This window comes from Barbus barbus (genome assembly GCF_936440315.1).
Source record: "Barbus barbus genome assembly, chromosome: 34".
Classification (NCBI taxonomy): Eukaryota; Metazoa; Chordata; class Actinopteri; order Cypriniformes; family Cyprinidae; genus Barbus; species Barbus barbus.
The window spans coordinates 12,943,737-12,963,643 of NC_136762.1; the positions used below are offsets into that span (position 1 = coordinate 12,943,737).

Genomic DNA, 19,907 nt, shown 5'->3' on the forward strand with positions numbered 1-19,907 from the left:
TATGCCTTAGTGTCAATTTACATTTTCATTAAAAAAAATGTATACAAAATATACATTTTTAATATAAACATATGCAAACAAAATCTTTTCATATACTGTATATAATACATTATTGGGATCTTAAAGGACCTACTAGGATCTTAAAAATACTAATTCCTGCTGTAGATTATTTGGTCATATCTGTATTCTTTAGTCCATGAATTTGAGTTTTTCCTCTTTTTTATATATATAGACAGAGTTAGAAAATGCCTAACTTCCATCAAAAATGCTGTGCAACCGCATTAAAAATATTAAAGAAAAACACTCTTCAAATATTCAGAACAAAGTTTCATCTTTATTTACATCTCATTACACACCATTTTTTTAATAACCATAAACAGGTTTATTTGTGCAGTTCTTTCACTCTTGTCAGAAATTGCACTTGTGTAATTTACATATATTTGGCAACAATTCGAAATATACAATTATTGTTGTATAAAAATAAGAAAAAAATAAACATCAGCACAAACATAGAAAAGTTATACATATTTGTTCACACACCCAGAAATTTACATTCAAGCATGACAATCAAGATCAAGCCAAATTAAATACAAATTTAGTTGGTAATGGGATCAATGACTAATTCAACCATAGAAAAACAATTTTCCCACTTACTAACATTAGACTTGTATATGAATGGCCAGACTGGCACAGAATGATATGAATTATAAATACAAATCTGAATCTTCCATTAAGTTTTAATAGGGTGTTTGTTGCTTTTCTTTTTTAAAAGCATAAATAAATTTATGCCAGTCTTCATTTTCTATATCCAAATCATACATGTAACTTTTAGAGAGTAGAATGATTCAGAAAATGATTGACTGATTGATAACAGTGACAGAGTGAAGCTGCCTGCTCACAGTAAGAAGTACTCGCAGGTGTTCTGCTGGTTTCAGATTGCTCAATGTATCACACAATCAAAGCCTCATGCTGGAAAACATGCTGCGGTGCTTTAATGCATTTGAACATTTTATATATACTGTATGTATGTTTTCAAATGAAACCAATGTTTTAAAAGTTTTTTGGAAGAGAAGATGTAGGATGCAGATATTGATCAGACACTGATGCCTAAATATACACTAGATGTTTTAATTAGTTTCCTGAATTGTAAATAACATGCCAATTACATGAATAAAGTTTTGACAACACAGTTTTTTCTGATATTTTTGGGATGCCGGTGAGCAAAATCAATGTTTCACTGGATGGACGTTAAAACAAAAATAAATATATTTTTTTAAAATTAACAAAACGGACAACATTTTCGAGAGTGCACATTAAGACAAAAGAATCCAGACACACTGACTAAATATTATGATGTCCATGTGAAGTTATTATTGTATGACCATATCCCTGAATGTCAAAATAACAGAAGAGAAATGGGAAGGCAGTGAATGAGCATGTTTGTCTGCTATGCATCTAATGTGCCACCCTGCTTAATGTAAATATCTACATTTGAGATTGGACGGGTAACTCGGCTAAATGTGAGATATTTGGGCCACTGTGTTGGCTATATGACTGGAAATAACAAGAAACACAGCAGTGTGTTTTTAATGAACTTAAACTCAAAGCCAATATTAGACCAGATTCTCAGATGAATTGATTCCTGACTTTGATCTGGGCCCACAGAAAAAAGGGGAGCAAAATTCCATTTACTCTACAAAATCATCATCCTCACAACAGCAGCGACCATGCAGCCTCTAATCTAACAAGGCACAGAGTTTCATAATCCTGTTGAGATGGATTCTAGCTGTTCGGTTTCCTTTTTAAAGGGTAGAGGACCAGTATTATAAAGACCCAGATAACTAAGCAGGCTGGTTGAGAGCAGTGGTTAGTTGCATACACTACGGTGCAAAACACTCGCCCGATTTCAACAGGGCATTAAAGTGCATCCCACGGTGGTTCTCAGGTTTCAATAGATTGGACAATACTGCTGCTGGCCGTTGAGTGCCCTCTACCGGCCCTGCAGGCAGTGTGGACATACTCGGGGGAAGGAGAGGGAGCAGTAAGGTCTCAAAGTTTGTTGGTGTAAAGCGTATCCTCGTCACTTTCGCTCTCATCTTGAAATTCGTGGCTCAGGAGAGACTTTTTGGAGCCCATAGACATGAGGCGGATCTCGTCGTCATAGTCGTCCCGGTGCTGTCGTAGCCGATGGAAACCATCTTTTTGTCTGTTTGACTTGGCTGAGCAGACGCACCAGATGATGCAGGCTGTCACAACCAAGGCCGTCATTGCAGCAGCTAGGGATTGAATAATGAGAAAGATCAGCCATTGAATATTTGCATATTAATGAAGCATTTAACAAAATGGTTGGTTAGAACTGCAAACACAATCAATATCGAGTGCTTTAGAGATTTGATTTTCCTACCTGCGCTGGCCACAACTAATTCTCTTGGAAGGCCAAATATATCGTTCTCCATGTCAAATTCAATGATAATGGAACTTGCTGCTTCAAATGGTGACACAGACACCTGAAAAGAGGAAAAGTGAAAAATAATAATAAAAAAAACATAGCTCTCACTTAATTTTTTCATAAAAATAAAATAACATTTAGAATATATTAGACAATTAAATTATCTTTCAAATAAACTATATTCATTATACTGTATTATATATTATTATACACTTTGATTAAAGTCAATATTCTGTATATACAGTATATAGAAAAATTGGATAGTATATTATCTTCATTATTATACTGCATTGTATATTATTGTACAGTTTGATTAAACAAAATATTCTGTATTAAAGTAAACCAAAACCTAACAAAAAAACGAACCAAAAACAAACAAACAAAAATCAAACCAACCCAAAAACAAACAAAAATCAAACCAAATAAAAAAGAACTTAAAGAAACTAAAATATCAACAACAACAACAACAAAACAACCAAACCAAAAACAAACAAAACAACTAAACTCACCTTCTGGGACTGTTGCTGGTAGCCGTCAGCCACCGCTTCAATGTTGTGTAAACCAGGCGCCAGAAGGGCGTGAAAATATCCTCCCTCACTAGTGAAGACTCGAACACCACCATTTAATACTATTATAGCGCCCACGATGGGCTTACCGTTTTTATCCTTGACCACTCCACGAACCCCTTTGTGAACCTAGAACAGAGGAACCAGCTTCAGCAATGGAAGAGCTGAGATGCACTGGAGTGTGATAAACAGAAAGGCAGAGAGGAGGACAACGGACTGACCTCAACCAGCATGCTCAGAAGAGACTTCCTGTTCTCAGCCCACAGCTTGGGCAGCATTTCAGCGTGTGGGAACAGGCAGCAGCTGGTGTAGACAGTGATCTCGGGACAGTGACCAAAGTCCACACTGAAGTCCTACAAACATGAAGAGGAAGCAAGCAATCAGAGAGAAATTCAAATCAGAAATTATTAGGAGGAATTAAGATTTTATAAATGATTGTGAATTAGTTGATCATGGCCAAAATTGGGCTTCAAGTCTCTTCTGACTGTACTGCAGAGAGCAGTTTAAAAAAAAAAACATGCTAAATGTAAAACAAATTAAATAAATTTAGAATAGCAAAATGTTTCCCATATTTCCCATATGTTTTAATATCCAAAGCTGTTTCCAATTCAACTTTTGTGGTATTTTTGCTAAAATTCATCTGTCACTTGGTAGAAGCTAGCAAAATTAGTCAGAAACCAACACGGTCAGATTTCAAGATATGTACTTATTTTTAAAATCTGATCAAAACTACACTACCCATCAATAGCGTGGGATTCTTAAACATTGCAGCACAAATGTTTTCAACATTAATAATAAAACAAATTCTTGAGCTCCAAATCAGCATCTCAGAATGATTTATGAAGGATCATGTAACACTAAAGACTGGAGCAATGGCTGCTGAAAATGCAGCTTTGCCATCACAGAAATATGATTACAATAAATTACATTTTAAATATATTAAAATAGAAAAAAGCTATTTTAAATTGCAATAATATTTCACAATATTACTGTTTTTACTGTATTTTTAAAACTAATAAATGCAGATTTATGTAAGAGACTTATTTTAAAATAACATTTAAAAAAATCTTAACACGAAAAGAAGTGTATGCAAAATAGTTAGCATGTAATCTACCTTCATGCTGCCCATGTGACTGTGCCATTCTGCTGCTCGAAGCACACCATTAGGGATGGTGCCCACTGGAGGGAGACAGTGAGAAAAACAGAAATAATTTATAACATCAACCTAAAAATGGTTCCTCTACGAATAAATTTAACAGAGCAGAGGCACATTTAACAGAGAATTTTCTTGTTACTGAAAAGATAAACTGTTGTTTTAAAAACTTGAAGTATGAATGGAAGAAATCAGCATACTCTGGCTGTTTGGACATCCAGTATCACCCGAATGCATTTTGGGATGGTGGTTGACATACACAGTAGCCAAATATCTCAACGTATCGGCATTTTCAACTGAAATTGAGAAACAAGGAACAAAACAAAAACAAATCAGGACACGATACAATAAATGTGTAATTTCCTGAAGCAGAGGATGAATCAAAACATACCAGATTGCACTGGTTTGTCATATGGGTAGGTAACCAAAACAGAGCCTCCATCCAGAGCCACAGATAGAGTGAAGCCTCTTTCCTGTATCAGATCCATAACGGCACGTGTCTCTGGCTGAGGTTCTGCAGCACGCTGAGATGCATTACCTACAGAATGACACAATGTAAATGGTCAGCATCCTGTGTAGACTAAGCAGTGGAATGCTGGCATTGACACACATGCTAGTGAAATGCGAGGTAAAAATTGAACTCAATCCCACCGAAGAAGTCATTGTCAAGGTCTTTGCCGTGCACATTGGTCTTGCCAGCAGAGGAGGTGCAGTCTTTCTCTTTAGCCAGCTCACGCCCATCTGGGTTGATGCTGGGCAGAATAACAATTCTGGTCTCATTGATGAGCTAAAGACAGGAGAGAGAGACACCAAGTGAGAAACATTTTTGAGATTTTTGGCTGCATTTAAAGTAATTTCCTGTGGTAATCAAGGAAACCAATGCTGTTGATATACACCAGAAATAATTTTGAGTTGTTTGTAAAAGGAAAAAAAAGGGAAATCTATTTAGAATGGGACTTGCAATAAATGTCTACGGTGTAAGTGTTTTTGGTATATGTGTTTTTTGTTCATACTTGCTGTTCATATTGATAATATAGAATACATCAGGCATTTGTTTTACAGCTCATATAGTGTAATATACAAGAATATGTAGCTCACACTCAATGAAGAAAAAAACCCTCAATTTTATTCAGATGCCCAAACTAAAAAAAAAAAAAAGCAATTTGGAGCAGTTGCTGATATTTATATTACCAAAAACTACAATAAAATTCTGATAGCTTGTCATGTAAATCAATGAGATATTTATAATAGACTACTTAAATGCATAAAAATGCCAGTTGTCACTATATCTGTCAACAATATATCTTTATAACATTATTTTAAAACTTTTTATAATCAAAGCTCTGTAGTTTTTTTTATTGTGGGGTAAAAACATATGATGCAATGCAATACAATGATTGAGAGATGAACAAATAATGCTCCTCAAAAGTCTGATGAACCATATTTGATATTTACAATCAAACACAATGTATAGATAATCAAGTGAACCTGAGTTGCTTTAGTCTATTAAGTGTTTATATCAAAATATTACTAACAACATAAGTTATTTGTGGGTTTACTTTATAAAAATCAGCAAAGCTTTCTCAGCAAAAAGACACGTGTATCACGACCTGATCATACTGTAACCATCATGGACGTCACTTTTCCATAAGAAAATCAACTAACCCTTGTGATGGCTGCGTTCTTTCCGTAGTTAATACAGAGACTGGCAGCAAACTCCAGAAGCAGCTCTGTACCCACAGGAGCGTTACCATGAATACCTGCCACAAACCGGATCTTAGGCTCAGATGGTTCTTGGACTCTAGGGTTGTTGGAGATCTCCAGAGCCCAGATAGTTCTGAACTCCACACTCTGACCAAGACTTCATAGGGGAGAAAAATAAATATAATGTTACTGCAACAGTTGTGCTGCTTAATAGTTTGTGGGAACTATGAACTTTTTTTTTCAGGATTTTTGATGAAAGTTCAAAAGAGCACCGCTTATTTGAAATCTTTTTTTTTTTTTTGTAACAATATAAAAGTCTTTACTTCACTTTTGATCGATTTACTACATCCTTGCTTAATCAACATAGTAATTTCTTAAAAAAGAAATCTTAAATCTGAACAGTACGGCATTTCCTTCTCTGGTAATTTAAACGTGGTGACCTTAAACTTGGTTCAGCACAAGCTATAATTTCCAAAAATAACTTCTGGGAATAAGCTACAGCGAGACAAATAATACAGTTCACACAGTAACTTCATTGTGTACTGAATGCAGAGGTATTAATCTCTGTCATTCGAAAGATTCTTTGCCCTCTGGGGCTTACGGTCACAGAAACACAGGATTCGGTTCAGGCTTGTCTGCAGAGATCAGATAATTTGACTCATACTTTTGTTCATTTTAACAGTGTTCTCTGAGGGAAAGGTATTGCACACGTGTGTGAATAACAGCTCTCCAGAGAACTTCTGTGTTTAAAGTCCCTCATGATCTGTTTGCATACACTGAATCTAATTTGTGTGAGTGAGTGCTGTACCTTTGGAGTGAGGTAATCTCTGGGAAGTTCAAGGTGAGGCCACGCAGGAACTCGGAAACCTCACCGTAGCGTCGATAGCGGAAACTACTCTGGGTGGGAGTATCCTTGATCAGCTTGTCCAGACCAGATTCTCCTGACAGCTGCTTGATGAGGCTCTGGAACTCCTTCACACTGGGATCCAGAACTGGGGTGGTGTCTGCTGTCGTCTGCCCATCGATGTAACTGTGAATCCGGTTCAATGTGAAATTAACAATCTCAACTCCTTCCTTAGGCACGTTGACAAAGGTGCTAACTGAGGAGTAGCTGAAAAGATGAAAGAGAAAGTGTGAGTAATTTACAGTCTTAGCACAAAGAAAAATCTAATAATTATCCATGGTCCTGAATTACTCTTTAAGGTTGTTAAACAAAAAATAAAAACAGATTGTTTGATTATTTATTTTAAATTCATATACATAAAATATATAATTTCTTTATTTAACCAGGCAAGTTAATTAAGAACAAGTTCTTATTTTCAATAACAGCCTGGCAGGAGAATTAATATCTCCTGAGCAACATACAATAAAAAACATATAAAATCCATGGTCCTGAATTATTCTTTACGGGTTGTTAAAATAAAAGTAAATACTACAAATAAAAATGATAAAATAAATATAATTAAGAATATATATATATATATATATATATATATATATATATATATATATATATATATATATATATATATATATATAAAATAGAGTCATATGTAAAAGGTATACATATTTATATTATAAACTGTAAAATAAAATGCAAAAAAGATAATACAATGCTTGTTTAGTTAAATTAACTTTATACCAACATATCCTGAAACCTGTTTGGAAAAAATCTTATTTTTGAAAATTAGTTTGGTGCCACTGTTAAATACCCTTGGGCAGAAGCAGTCAGATGGTATTTTCCTGGGACGAGTAAGCGCCAGTAGTCCCCTGCAACGTTGGATGTGATGGGGTGATTAATCATGTCCACAGTAATTGTAGCATTGGGGATGCCAGATCCATCTTTGCTGTCGATTACCACTCCTTTTACTCCCCGGTGTACCTGAATGCCCAAAAAACATATTGTATACAATGTGTAGCAGGTAAAAAAAAAATGCAAAATGCGCAGCCAGACAGTCTTACCTGATGGATGAACTGTAGAAGTGATCTGCGGTTTTGTTCCCAGTACATCGGTAGATCTGCTGCTTGTGGGTATTTGTAACAGCCCAGTTCAATGGTCACCTCATAGCAGTTAGTGTTGATGTAGTTCCAGTCCTGCATCCCTCCTGAGGGAAAAGCACATAATGCACTTATATTTACTTCTTATTATAGTACTTTTACATATTATACACCTTTTTTTCAGGATATTATTTTGTGATGACAATATTAACAAAAGAAAGTAAGCAGTTTGCAGGTGTCTGTCGGTTCAAAGTTTCTTTTTCTAGTTATTCATAATTTTTTCCCACAAACTTGGGGCTCACCATGGACATTGTACCATTCAGCACCATTGGTTATGCCATCTTTAAAATATTCTTGGTACAAATCCATTCCCTTACAGGAGTGACCATCATACATTTGAGAGTTTTCCTGAAAAAAACAATAAACAGAGAATGTTTTACTGGCTATTGATTTAGCTTTTAATTATTAAATATACTACTTAACATAATTTGTTAGTACAGAAAAGCAGATATTCACCTGTGAGTAAGCCAGAGCCACCATCCTGAATACATCATCATCTGAGGACTTGCTGTATCTGCTAACATTGTCCGGACTGTCGTCAAATGGATAATTCACCACCAAAGACCCTGATAGAGATAGAGAGGTTATCTGTCTGTGTTTAGCATGCTCCCAATCAAACAGAGCCTTTATAGATTAGGACGTACCTCCATGAAGGTTGGCAGACAACACAAACGGGTAGCTTTTGGCCCAGTTCATAACAGCGAGGGTCTCTGGCTGTCTGGGATCCTTGACAAAGTTGAACCGGTCAGGAAAGTTACGGTTCAGGTCATAGTTGTTACTGTTGTTACGTCCCTGAACACCACTGATATCTCCTGCACAAAAGACAGTGTTTTCCTTACATTTATTCCCACAGTTATAATGTTGCTCCCACACAGACAGACAGAAAAATAAATAAATGTATTAGCATTATTATTGATAATACTAATAATAAATACAAATATATTTTTATTATATTATTATTATCATTATCATCATCAATTTACTTATAGTTATAATATTGGTTCCACACAGACAGAAAAATAACTTATTATTATTATTATTATTATACGATTACTGTGAATACTGGTATTAATATATGTATGTCTTGACTCCACAGCCAACAGAGCAATTCTGTCTTTACTGTTCCAATACTTTTGGAGGGCACTGTATGTAATCTATAATAATTCAGTTATTATTACTATTTCTTTAAAGTAGTGTATGTAATGTTGCTCCCATAATAATAATAATAAATGTATTTATTAATATAATTCTGACATAATTATAGCTATAATTGACTTCCTCTTTTCTTTTAGCTTCCAAATTGCTTGCTTTTCTCTCAAAGTCAGCTCCCTCGTCTTCATCCTGGTTTGTGTGTGTCATCATCGAATGCAAGATTCAGAATACAGAAGTAATGGATATAACTGATCCGACACATTCCCTGCTTTTAATATCTGAAGAATTAATGCAACAGGACACAGCTGATCACTTAGAAAGACCTGTGAGGCAACTGTTCCAATACTTATACTCACATCAGATAGAGGGATGAAACTCAAAGTGCTGAACTTCTTAGCTGGTAAAACATATGTGTGTTGAATCACCCAATAATAAAATGTGACATTCTGTAGTTTTGTCTCATATTCATCTTTTAATCATATTTGTAAATGTCTTGACTCCACAGCCAACAGAGCAATTTTGTCTTTACTGTTCCAATACTTTTGGAGGGCACTGTATATTCCAAACATTCAATACAGTTCGAGGTAGGGCTGCACGATTATGACAAAAATCATAATTGTCGATTATTCCCTTGATATTGTAATTGCGATTATTAATTAATAACGATTATTTTGAACAGATTTATGCCATTGTTTGAAGCTGCATGCCATATGTTTATATAAAATATATATTTATAAAAAGGCTGAAAACACTCTTCCTGAACTTTTATTGCTTTTGAGTTGGGATGCAGATGTACATTTGACAGTACGGTACCATTGTGAAAACTGTAACAGCCTCATCTTTTATATATAACCAACAGTACAGCACCTCATTACCATGGTAAAAAAAGTACCCTAACTATATGGTTTCTGTGGTGTTTGCATTGAAGAACAGTAGCCTAAAGACACTGACAATTAAAAATCCACATCAACTGATAGAATAATTAACAAAATAATGTAATTATATTCCATTACTCCTTTAACATATTTAATATATTAACAATATAATAATACTCAATATGAATATCCTACTTTTCTGCCACCATACCATTGTTACCGTTAGTGTTACTACAGTAAAACTATGGTAAATGTGGGTGATTTGTGGATTGAAACGTCTTCTAACTGGATCGTTGTTGCACTGTTTCTGCTGCTTTCTGCATCAGTGTTGATGAGGATAACAACTCCGATTTATTTGGCTTTAAAACTTTGCCATAAGTCAAACATATTAAGGTTCTGCAATATATAAATATATTGTGGAAACTTAAATTCCTGTAGAGCTGCTTTGCAATGATTTGTATCGTAAAAAGCACTATACAAATAAACTTGAATTGAATTAAACTAGTTTAAATTAAAGAGACGTGATTTGTACTGGAGAATTCAAGCGGATATAAGGTCTGTGTGTGGCGCGCAGTTCAAACGAGTATCGCTATTTTGTTCCGCTTTTGACACGTTTGGCGTTTACACGTCTCTCATGCACAACAGAGTGACAACGACTATCAGTTAGACAAAATGTCTTTTATTCAGGGTGTTTGAGTTTGTTAAACCCAGCACTGCAAACACCTCTTAAGCACACAGAATAATGCAAGTGGGCATTTTTAATTGTTTATTTATTTTTGTAATCGCAGCTTTGAACGATTATGTAATCGTGATATCCATAATCGTAATCGCGATTAGAAATTCGATTAATTGTGCAGCCCTAGTTCGAGGCTAGCTATTTCTGTCACACATGTGATATTATAATATTAGTAAAAAATGGAATGTTGAACGAAGAGAGATGCATTTAACAGCAAGTACATCATAATACATAAAATGTGTATAATGAGCTGTTTTTCAGAGTTGGCGAGGCCTTACCCTCCTGGGACACTTCATATCCATCCGGGTTCATTGAAGGCATGATGTGGATCCGTGTGGAGTTGATGAGCTGGGTGATCTCAGGGTCAGTGCCATAGTTGCGACAAAGGTACTCGATAAGGTTGAGGAGCAATTCCCGACCAACCACCTCATTGCCGTGCATGTTACCAATATACTTAAACTCCGGTTCACCTGGTGAGGAACGACGGGATTAGTTCACTTTAAAATCTGTTTGACTTTTAAAGATGGAGGATCTTTACACATGGTGGAAAGTACCAAACTCGTGGACACCGGGATTGTTGGAGATCTCCATGACCCACAGGGAACGTTCCTGCACAGACTTGCCAATGGAATACAGCCGTGTGATGGAGCTGTACTCAGAGCTGAACTTTTGCAGGAACAGCTCCATGTCGTTGTAGTGGTGATGGCGGAAGTCCTGAGGCTGGACTGTAACCCTGAAGTCCTTCTCTTCATCTGCTGCTTTGTTGACACCGGTGCTGCTGCTGCTTTCTGTGCTGCCGCTGTTCACAGAGGTTTCACTGGGGGACTCTGGAATTGGGGGGGTGGTTGTATTCTCATCATTCTCAGCTTCAAGGGTGATGTTCAGAACAGATGCTTTTCCCTCAGTCACCTCCACTCCAGCCACGGACATGGGAATGTAGCTGCATGAATGCAGTAATCGACATGAAACACACAGAAGGAAAACTTAAATGTTAAACATATGTCTCAGAGCATGTAGTATGGTTATTGTCTGAGTATTGATACAGATTTTCTCATCTGATTCCGATTCACAAGCACTTGATTCAATTCATTTTCAGTTCTTTTGGGTATATTTCAGTTATAATGTCCACTTTGCTTATACATAAAAGACATTCTCTTTCTGGTTGCACTGAATGTTTTTGATTCACTAAAAAAGAATTATTAGGGTCATTTCTTTGTGAATCTGACTCCTTTGGGCATAGCATATGTTTTGATTCACTAAAAAGAACTTGTTCATAAGAGTCATTTGTTCATGAATTAGACTAGACTGGTCACACTGTATGTTTTTGGATTCACAAAAAACAAAAACAAAAATCAGCTCTTCAGAGTCTTTTTTGTGAATTTGACCACTTGGCCATGCTAAATGTTTTTGATTCACTAAAAAGAACTGGTTCATTAGAGTCATTTGTTCATAAATCAGACTATGGTGATTGTGCTGTATGCTTTTAAAATCATCAAAAAATAAATAGTTTAAGACAAGTAATTTGTTTATCAATCTAATTACACTAGTCATGCTGTATGATGTTTGATACACTAAAAAAAAAAAAAAAAAGAATAAGCTCACAGGAGTCATTTATTTGAGAATCGGACTACATTTGTCATGCTGTATGTTTTTGATTTACTAAAAAAAGAATTGGTTCATAAGAGTGATTTGTTTGTGAATCTGGCAACATTGGTGATGTTGTATGTTTATGATTCACTAAAAAAAAACGAATCAGCTCACAGGAGTCATTCATTTGTGAATCTGACTACATTGGTCATGCTGTATGTTTCTGATTTATTAAAAAAAAGAAAAAGAAAAAGCTCATAAGAGTCATGAGCTTGTGAATCTGAGTACATTGGTCATGTTCGTAATTCACTAAAAAGAACCGGTTCATAAGTCATTTGTTTCTGCATTGGACTATACTGGTTGCGATATACTTAATATAATTATATAATATTATTATTGTTATATAACGGGTAGTGCTGTACAAATAGATTTTTACACAGCCACTTAAAAATGGCACAGAATAAAAGAATCAGGAACACAATTAATTGGAAATTCAATATTTTTACCAAGCCTAACCATATGATGAACGAAAACGAAAGAATTGTCCTCAGAATATAGGATCCGCACATATAGTTTTCCCTCATAAATATGTACCATACGTACCCCGGGGCTAAAACTGTGATGTTGTAGATGCCAGGCAGCAGCAGGCGATAGTAGTCACCAAAGCGTGAAGTGCTCACGTTATGGTTAATGCCCGCAACCTTTATGACAGCATCTGCGAGAGGGGCATCATTCCTGGCTGCTCTGACAAAGCCACGCACGCCGATATGAATCTGAACACACACACACACACACACACACACACACACACACAGCAACAACAAGGTGGAAACTCTGAAAACCAAACCACTCTGACATTCTTCTAGGGCTCATTAAAAACTCTTATGCATGTCATTGCTTGCACATCAAGTTCTACTACCTTCTCCATGTAGGCCAGCAGGGCCTCCCGATTGTTGTCCCACTCTGTTTTGAGTTGAGTTGAGGGTGGGTACTTGCAGCAGCTGAGCTCCATAGTGATTTCCAAACAGCCCCCCTTCAGGTAATTGAAATCCTGCATGCCCCCTGCGTGGAAAGTAAGGACAAACTGTGTACCAAAGGCATGGGATGAATTGACATAGTGGGGTTGTCACGGCTTAAACTGTAAGCGTCTGCAAACACGAGGAACATCTTAATACAAAGAGTCTTTCAAAAAGTTCAAGAATGTTTGAGCAGTTGCTTATGTTACGATGATATAATAAATGTGGGGTTAGGAAACGGTCCGGCTAACCTACTTTTATATCTTTTAAAAAATAACTCTAACCCATTTTAAGATTGATTTCAGAGTACAAAGAGCTGACAGATATGGGTTAGGACACGCATTGGTCATGTATCTAAGAGCATGCTGTAATCCCACTTTTAACGACACTCTCTAGACGCCAGGCCTGTGTGTGTTGAGACCCATAAAACACTTACAGGATCCCTTCAAACAAAACGTCTTTAGCAATATATAATTTAGCTACAAAAGAAACCAGTTGGGCTAATGCTAGCACGTACATTTCCATTCAAAGGTTTAGGGCTGATCAATTAAAATATTATAATCTTATGCTCACTGAGGCTGCATTTATTTAATCAAAAATACAGTGTTTGACAAATAAATATACAGTATTTTGTTTTTGAAATGCAAATCTTTTGTAACAATTCAAATGTTGTACTGCCACTTTTGATCATTTTAATGCATCCCTGCTGAATAAAAGTATTAATTTCTTAAAGTAATCTTTCTGAACACAAACTTTTGAATGGTAGTGTACATTAGGTCTTAATGTAACCTTTTAACTATTTAATGCAGATACATGATGAGTCAAACTGATTCATCTACCAAACCATCAAAATTTTATCAAATTAGCTGAACACCAGACCAGCTTATGCCAATACACAGTTATGTGTTTGTTCTTAAACACTTTAAAAGATCTTGATTGCGAAAGATGTGGACTTCTGCTCTTTGCAAAAATCGACTTTCACAGCTGGTCAATTGATAGTTTTCACGTGACGTCACACACTCATAGGAACGCCCACCTGGAGGGCAAAACAAAGCTTTGCTCCACTGACCGCCAGTTATTTTTATGCAAATTGCATCAAGCAATAATGTAGTAAAACGCAGATATTAAAAGGCGAAATTCAGTAAACACCTTATTGATGATGTATATTTTGTACAGGCAAGAAGATGAAGCCAGAATATAAACGCAATGTGCAAAGTTTCACATTAAATGGCTTCCCATTGAAAACCATTAGAAGGAAAACACTGAACCGTTAAGCGGATTGCGTTCATATTCCGGCCTCATCTGCTTTCCTATGTAAGCTATGCATCAATAATATGGTGAATACTGAATTTGATCTTTTAATATTACCGTTTTAAATATATTACGGCACCTTATGTGTTTTTACAACGGTTTGTCGCACTGTTTATGATTTAAATATTTCCACGGGTGCTTAATATGGATTGCAAATGGCCAAAACTTGCATTTTGTTCAGAAATACCTTTGTTTTATCCTTTTGAGAGGTGATCTAGATATTTGCGGATGGGAAACAGATGTCATTTTAAAGTAAAAATTCAGTCCACTTGACAATCATGGATGGCAATGCCCTGGGAGCCATTTAGAGGACAGACCAAAATGTCCAAAATTGCTTTTAAAGCTAATCTTTCAATACAATAACTACAAACAAAAACAGTGTCTTTATCTTAATCATCTTAAAACTGTATTTTAAGATTAATTGGCCCTGCTACTTCATGCAGTCTAGAGCAAAAAGACCTTTGCTAACAAGGCGATTGACTGTTGTAATTGAAAGCTTGTGAGGTCAGATGTCTCTACCCCATATTTCCTGTTTCGCCATAATACGTGACTTTGTATGCTACCAGCCTAGCATGTGTTTAAAGAATGTGTCAGAAGGCCAGTTCCTCTGTTTGTCAGCATATCCTTAATAACAGTTATTCAGACTTTCTAAACAGTTACACAGAAAACAAACATATGTGGGGGCATCCTGATTAGTCCCAGAAGAAACATCTTGTTTTAGCACGCACATGATCTTTGTATGCAATTATGCAAAAGAAAAGGATAATGTTAAACTTTCTTATTAAAATGTGTTCAGTTTTGTAATAAGCTGACAGAACTATCCTTGGCTACTGACCTGCCAAAACAAACTGTAGAATCAAATCAATGTTGCCAGGGTCCTGAGCTTGAAGTGTCTTATCTTCCCAGGTTTAACCCTGGGAACAGAAGAATAACTCCCTAGATAGATCTGGAGTTGTCATAAAATAATAGAATATTAACTTTAAACATTCAACTGGTGGTCTGTAGATTTCAAACTGTGTTGGATACAGGATTCAGGTCACTGAACAGGCTTTGAGGCTGGCAACTTGTTTGCATTGTACAATACCAGTTTCTAAACAGAGAAAACAATACAAAAAGAAGGAAACTTCACAAGGAAGAAACTTGCTCTACTCTCACTATGCTCACATAACTCTTATGCAGTCTTGTCATTGTTAATTAAAACTAAAATTATTAAAACTGTTTTTGTTCATTGAAACAAAGCTGAAATAAAATTAAATTATTAAATAATTGTATAATATTTATAATACTGGAAAAAGCATTAGAATTTAATTTTAAACTAAATATTATATTAAATTTGAAACATGCTAAATTAAAAAAAAAATGTCTTGGCAAGTAACTGAAATAAAATAAGTTTGGGTTGAATCACTAAAACTGAAAAAAATAATTAATATAAATAAGAACAAATTACGCACACACACACACATATATATATATATATATATATATATATATATATATATATATATATGAATAAATACTATAATGACATGTAATCAATACTAAAATAGCATTGCTCTTATGATCTTATAACGTTATAAGGTCAACACGCATCATAAAACAAACAACTAAAGATCAGGTGACATTTGCATGGGAATTATGCGCTGAATGGAATTCCACACGTAAAAGGGCGTCATATTTAATTTTGGGATTGATTATGTCATAATTTCTGGCAGTTTTGAAGGTCACCACCACCAAATGGTGACTTTCGGTCCTTGGAGCATCAGTGCTCAATATTCAGGAGAAATTATGCGTTCACGCAGGAGGTTCTCCTTTTGTAAACAGCAACAAACAATATGCCACAACTTCATAAAAGCTGAGAAAACCAGACCCAAATGCAAGAAGTGTGATTTATTCATCATGAGACTGGCTGAGCAAGTCATAAGGTACATCATGAATCTGACCTGCAAGCTTCAAGGCACATTGTGGATCAGATTTCCGCTGTTTGACGGTGATGGTTGAGAATAAAGACTTCAGAGACTGAGGTTACAAACTGCTAAGGAAAGTAATCAGAGAACACCAGAACAGTTAGCTTGCAGTCCAGGTGTTGGATTACGTGAAAGACTATTGTCTTTCTAACTAGTACTGTTTGAGAACATGATGAACATTCCCAAAAAACTAAATCTCATTTCCAGCATTCTTCAGTTTTAAATTTTCTTAAACTATAACGTGGCTACTATTAATATCAATATTTGCTGTACAGTGTACATGACTAAATGGTGTTTGTTTACACAGCTCATGATCCTCCCTCCCAATAGGAAATCTGTGTAGGAATGTTCAGAGTAAAGGAGGATGTGGGCGGAGCCAAAAAAGACCGTTCCACTGAACTGATCACACACTTTGAGAAACGACCCCCTGCTTGTGCTTTCCAAGGAGCAGGAAACAGAGAAGAAATCATTTAAACCAGCCATTTTTCAAAACCACTGAAGTGATGTTAATCACTCATAAAGCTCATACAACAAGCACATCTTCATCTCTATGGAAACAAAGAGTTTTAATGAAAATGGTTTTTTAATTTAAAATGAGTTTTAATGATGGGGGAAGTCGTGGCCTAATGGTTAGAGAGTCGGACTCGTAATCCAAAGGTTGCGGGTTCGAGTCTCGGGCCGGCAGGGATTGTAGGTGGGGGGAGTGAATGTCCAGCGCTCTCTCCACCCTCAATACCACGACTGAGGTGCCCTTGAGCAAGGCACCGAACCCCCAACTGCTCCCCGGGCGCCGCAGCATTAATGGCTGCCCACTGCTCCGGGTGTGTGTTCACGGTGTGTGTGTGTGTTCACTGCTGTGTGTGTGCACATTGGATGGGTTAAATGCAGAGCACAAATTCCAAGTATGGGTCACCATACTTGGCCGTATGTTACTTCACTCAGTCGTGGGGTATTAAATAGAAATAGAATAGAATAGAATAGAAAATTTGCATGATTGCTAGAAACTCAGTGGGTGAAATTCGGATAACAGAACAGAGGAAGAGGGGGAGTTTTAAAGCAAGGTTGAGGGATCAAATGTTGCCAACGAACCTGCCACATCATACCACTTTGCTCCATTTGTGATGCCGTCCTCGAAGGTCTCATTTATGTTTTCCCCACACTTCGGCTTCCCGGTTTTCATAACAGGGTTATTCTTTGCATAAACCCGCGCCAAGTATCTGAAGAGAGTATCATCAGGGGATCTGCTATAGGTGCCCTCGTTATCATGGGCCTCAGAGTCATCAAAAGGATAACTGGCCACCACGGTCCCACCATGCAGATTCCCCGAGAGCACAAATCTGGAACAGAGAATCAGAAAAATCTGAAATGTTATAATTATCCCATCTACTTCACATAGGTTTGATTAAGATTTTATAAGACATTACACTTACAGAGGTAATAACAAGATGAAAAAAGCAAGGACAAATTATGGTAGGGCTGAAATTTAAAAAAAGTATTGCATTTTGCTAAATTTAAATTAAAATCATTATTATTTAGATAAATTAAATATTGTAGAGCTGGATAAGAAAAATGTATATTAATGAAAATGTTCATAATTTCCATGATTTTCAGTTGTGATATTTATTTACTAGATTATTTTATTATATAGATTTATGACTTGTTTGCTTGCTTGTATTTTGTATAATTTCTATGAAATCTTAATTCAGTAATGACAAACAACTGGCAAAGTCATGCAAATTATTACAGTCTTCATGAACATACATTTTTTTCATTCTAATTTCATAAGAATAATAAGCGTAACACTTTATTTTAAGGTGTCCTTTACATGCACTTTTATAATAACAATAAATTATGCATAATTACATGCAAGTAACCCAAAGCCAACCCCTGACACTAACCATATAGTAAGTACATGTAGTTAATTAATATTACTCAGTACTTAAATGTATAATTACATTGTAACAAGGAAACCTTAAAATAACCTAATAATCACAAAGGTTATGATTGTTATTATTACAGTAACAATTTACAATATAGTTTCACATGTTAACATTAGTTATAATTATTCAGAAAAAAATAATATTGTAGATTTTTTTAAACTATTTTCATGACTTTTACAGGCAAAATTCCCATATTCTTGCAACCTCTGTGTTTTGGAACATGATGGCAGGTTCCTAATTAGTTAAAGATGGGCAATAGCTGGATTTTCTGGAAGGGCTGTCACAAAGTTAGGTTCGGTTTGTGAATGCTCTTACTTGTTCTCCAGGATCCACCTCACGACAGCGGCGACTTCAGGCATTTCTTCTGCATTCACGTGTATCTCTTCAAATTGGTCTGGGAAACTTCTATTGAGGTCGACGTTTTTAGCATTATTCCGACCATCATCTTTGCCCATACAATCCCCCTCCGTAGACTTCTCAAAACCATCGGGGTTCATGCTCGGCATGATATAAATATCTGTGCTGTCGACCAGCTCTGTGACCCTGTGATCCTTTCCGTACTTCTCCAGCAGATACTCCAGCAGGTAGATCAGAACCTGTCGGGACACCGTCTCGTCTCCGTGCATGTTGCCCACGTACTTGAATTTGGGTTTTCCTGGTCCATCAGCAGTGGGGTCCCTGGTGATTCTCATCACCCAAAGCTCCCTGTTTTCAACGGATCTGCCGATGCTCGTCAGATTTGCGATGTTTGCGTATTTCTGGGCGACACTTTTGAGAAGGCCAGTAAGTTGGTCGTAATTGTAGTATTTGCCGTAAGTCTCTGGCTCCAGCTGTCTCTGCTCGTCTAGAGGAACTGAGTTGATGGAGCTGATAAACACAACGAGCAGAGATAAAACCAAGAGCGAGAGTTTATGCGATGAACACAGATCGTTTCCTCTCTGTCCCGACATGTTTCCGAAGGCACCTTGACTTACACATGAAATCCTAAAATTGGAGTCAGGTCCTTTCTTTAGCCTGAGACGTCGGGGTATTTTTAGTAGGAACTTCCTGCTAAAGCTTTAACAAAGGGTGGAGTTTCTATGACAGCGGAATTATTTCAAAATAAAAGTCACGACTACAAATTTCTGTCGTTCTGCTGTAATAAGAGCATACTGGGGTCTGTGTTTTAACCACTACAGGAGAAACGAGTTGCTGTGTTTTAGAAAATGGTATTTGGTTTTATTGATGACGGTCTATCAAGTGAAACTAATTACTAGCTTGATATGATTTTGAAGTTATGACTGTAAATTAAGAGCATTAACTGAATATAAGATTTTATGCATGGGCCCCTTTAAACCTCCATTTTTAATTAATAATAACACGTTTGAAAAAGAGCAGCTTTGTCATCATTATAGCA

General features: G+C 36.2%; 1 protein-coding gene across 1 annotated transcript; it reads right to left on the bottom strand.

Moving 5' to 3' along the window:
* Positions 1 to 310: 310 nt before the first annotated feature.
* Positions 311 to 19,592, bottom strand: LOC306854599 (carboxypeptidase D-like). The gene is made up of 21 exons (XM_079392755.1): positions 18,827 to 19,592; positions 17,661 to 17,908; positions 13,200 to 13,342; positions 12,884 to 13,053; positions 11,248 to 11,633; positions 10,972 to 11,163; positions 8,575 to 8,742; positions 8,387 to 8,496; positions 8,173 to 8,278; positions 7,835 to 7,977; positions 7,585 to 7,754; positions 6,681 to 6,983; positions 5,834 to 6,029; positions 4,820 to 4,955; positions 4,560 to 4,706; positions 4,369 to 4,464; positions 4,130 to 4,194; positions 3,237 to 3,368; positions 2,959 to 3,144; positions 2,405 to 2,507; positions 311 to 2,276 (listed from the first exon to the last, which is right to left on the bottom strand). The coding sequence occupies exons 1-21, from the start codon at positions 19,459 to 19,461 to the stop codon at positions 2,050 to 2,052; spliced, it is 4,062 nt and encodes a 1,353-aa protein (XP_079248881.1). The 5' UTR covers positions 19,462 to 19,592; the 3' UTR covers positions 311 to 2,049.
* Positions 19,593 to 19,907: the final 315 nt, after the last annotated feature.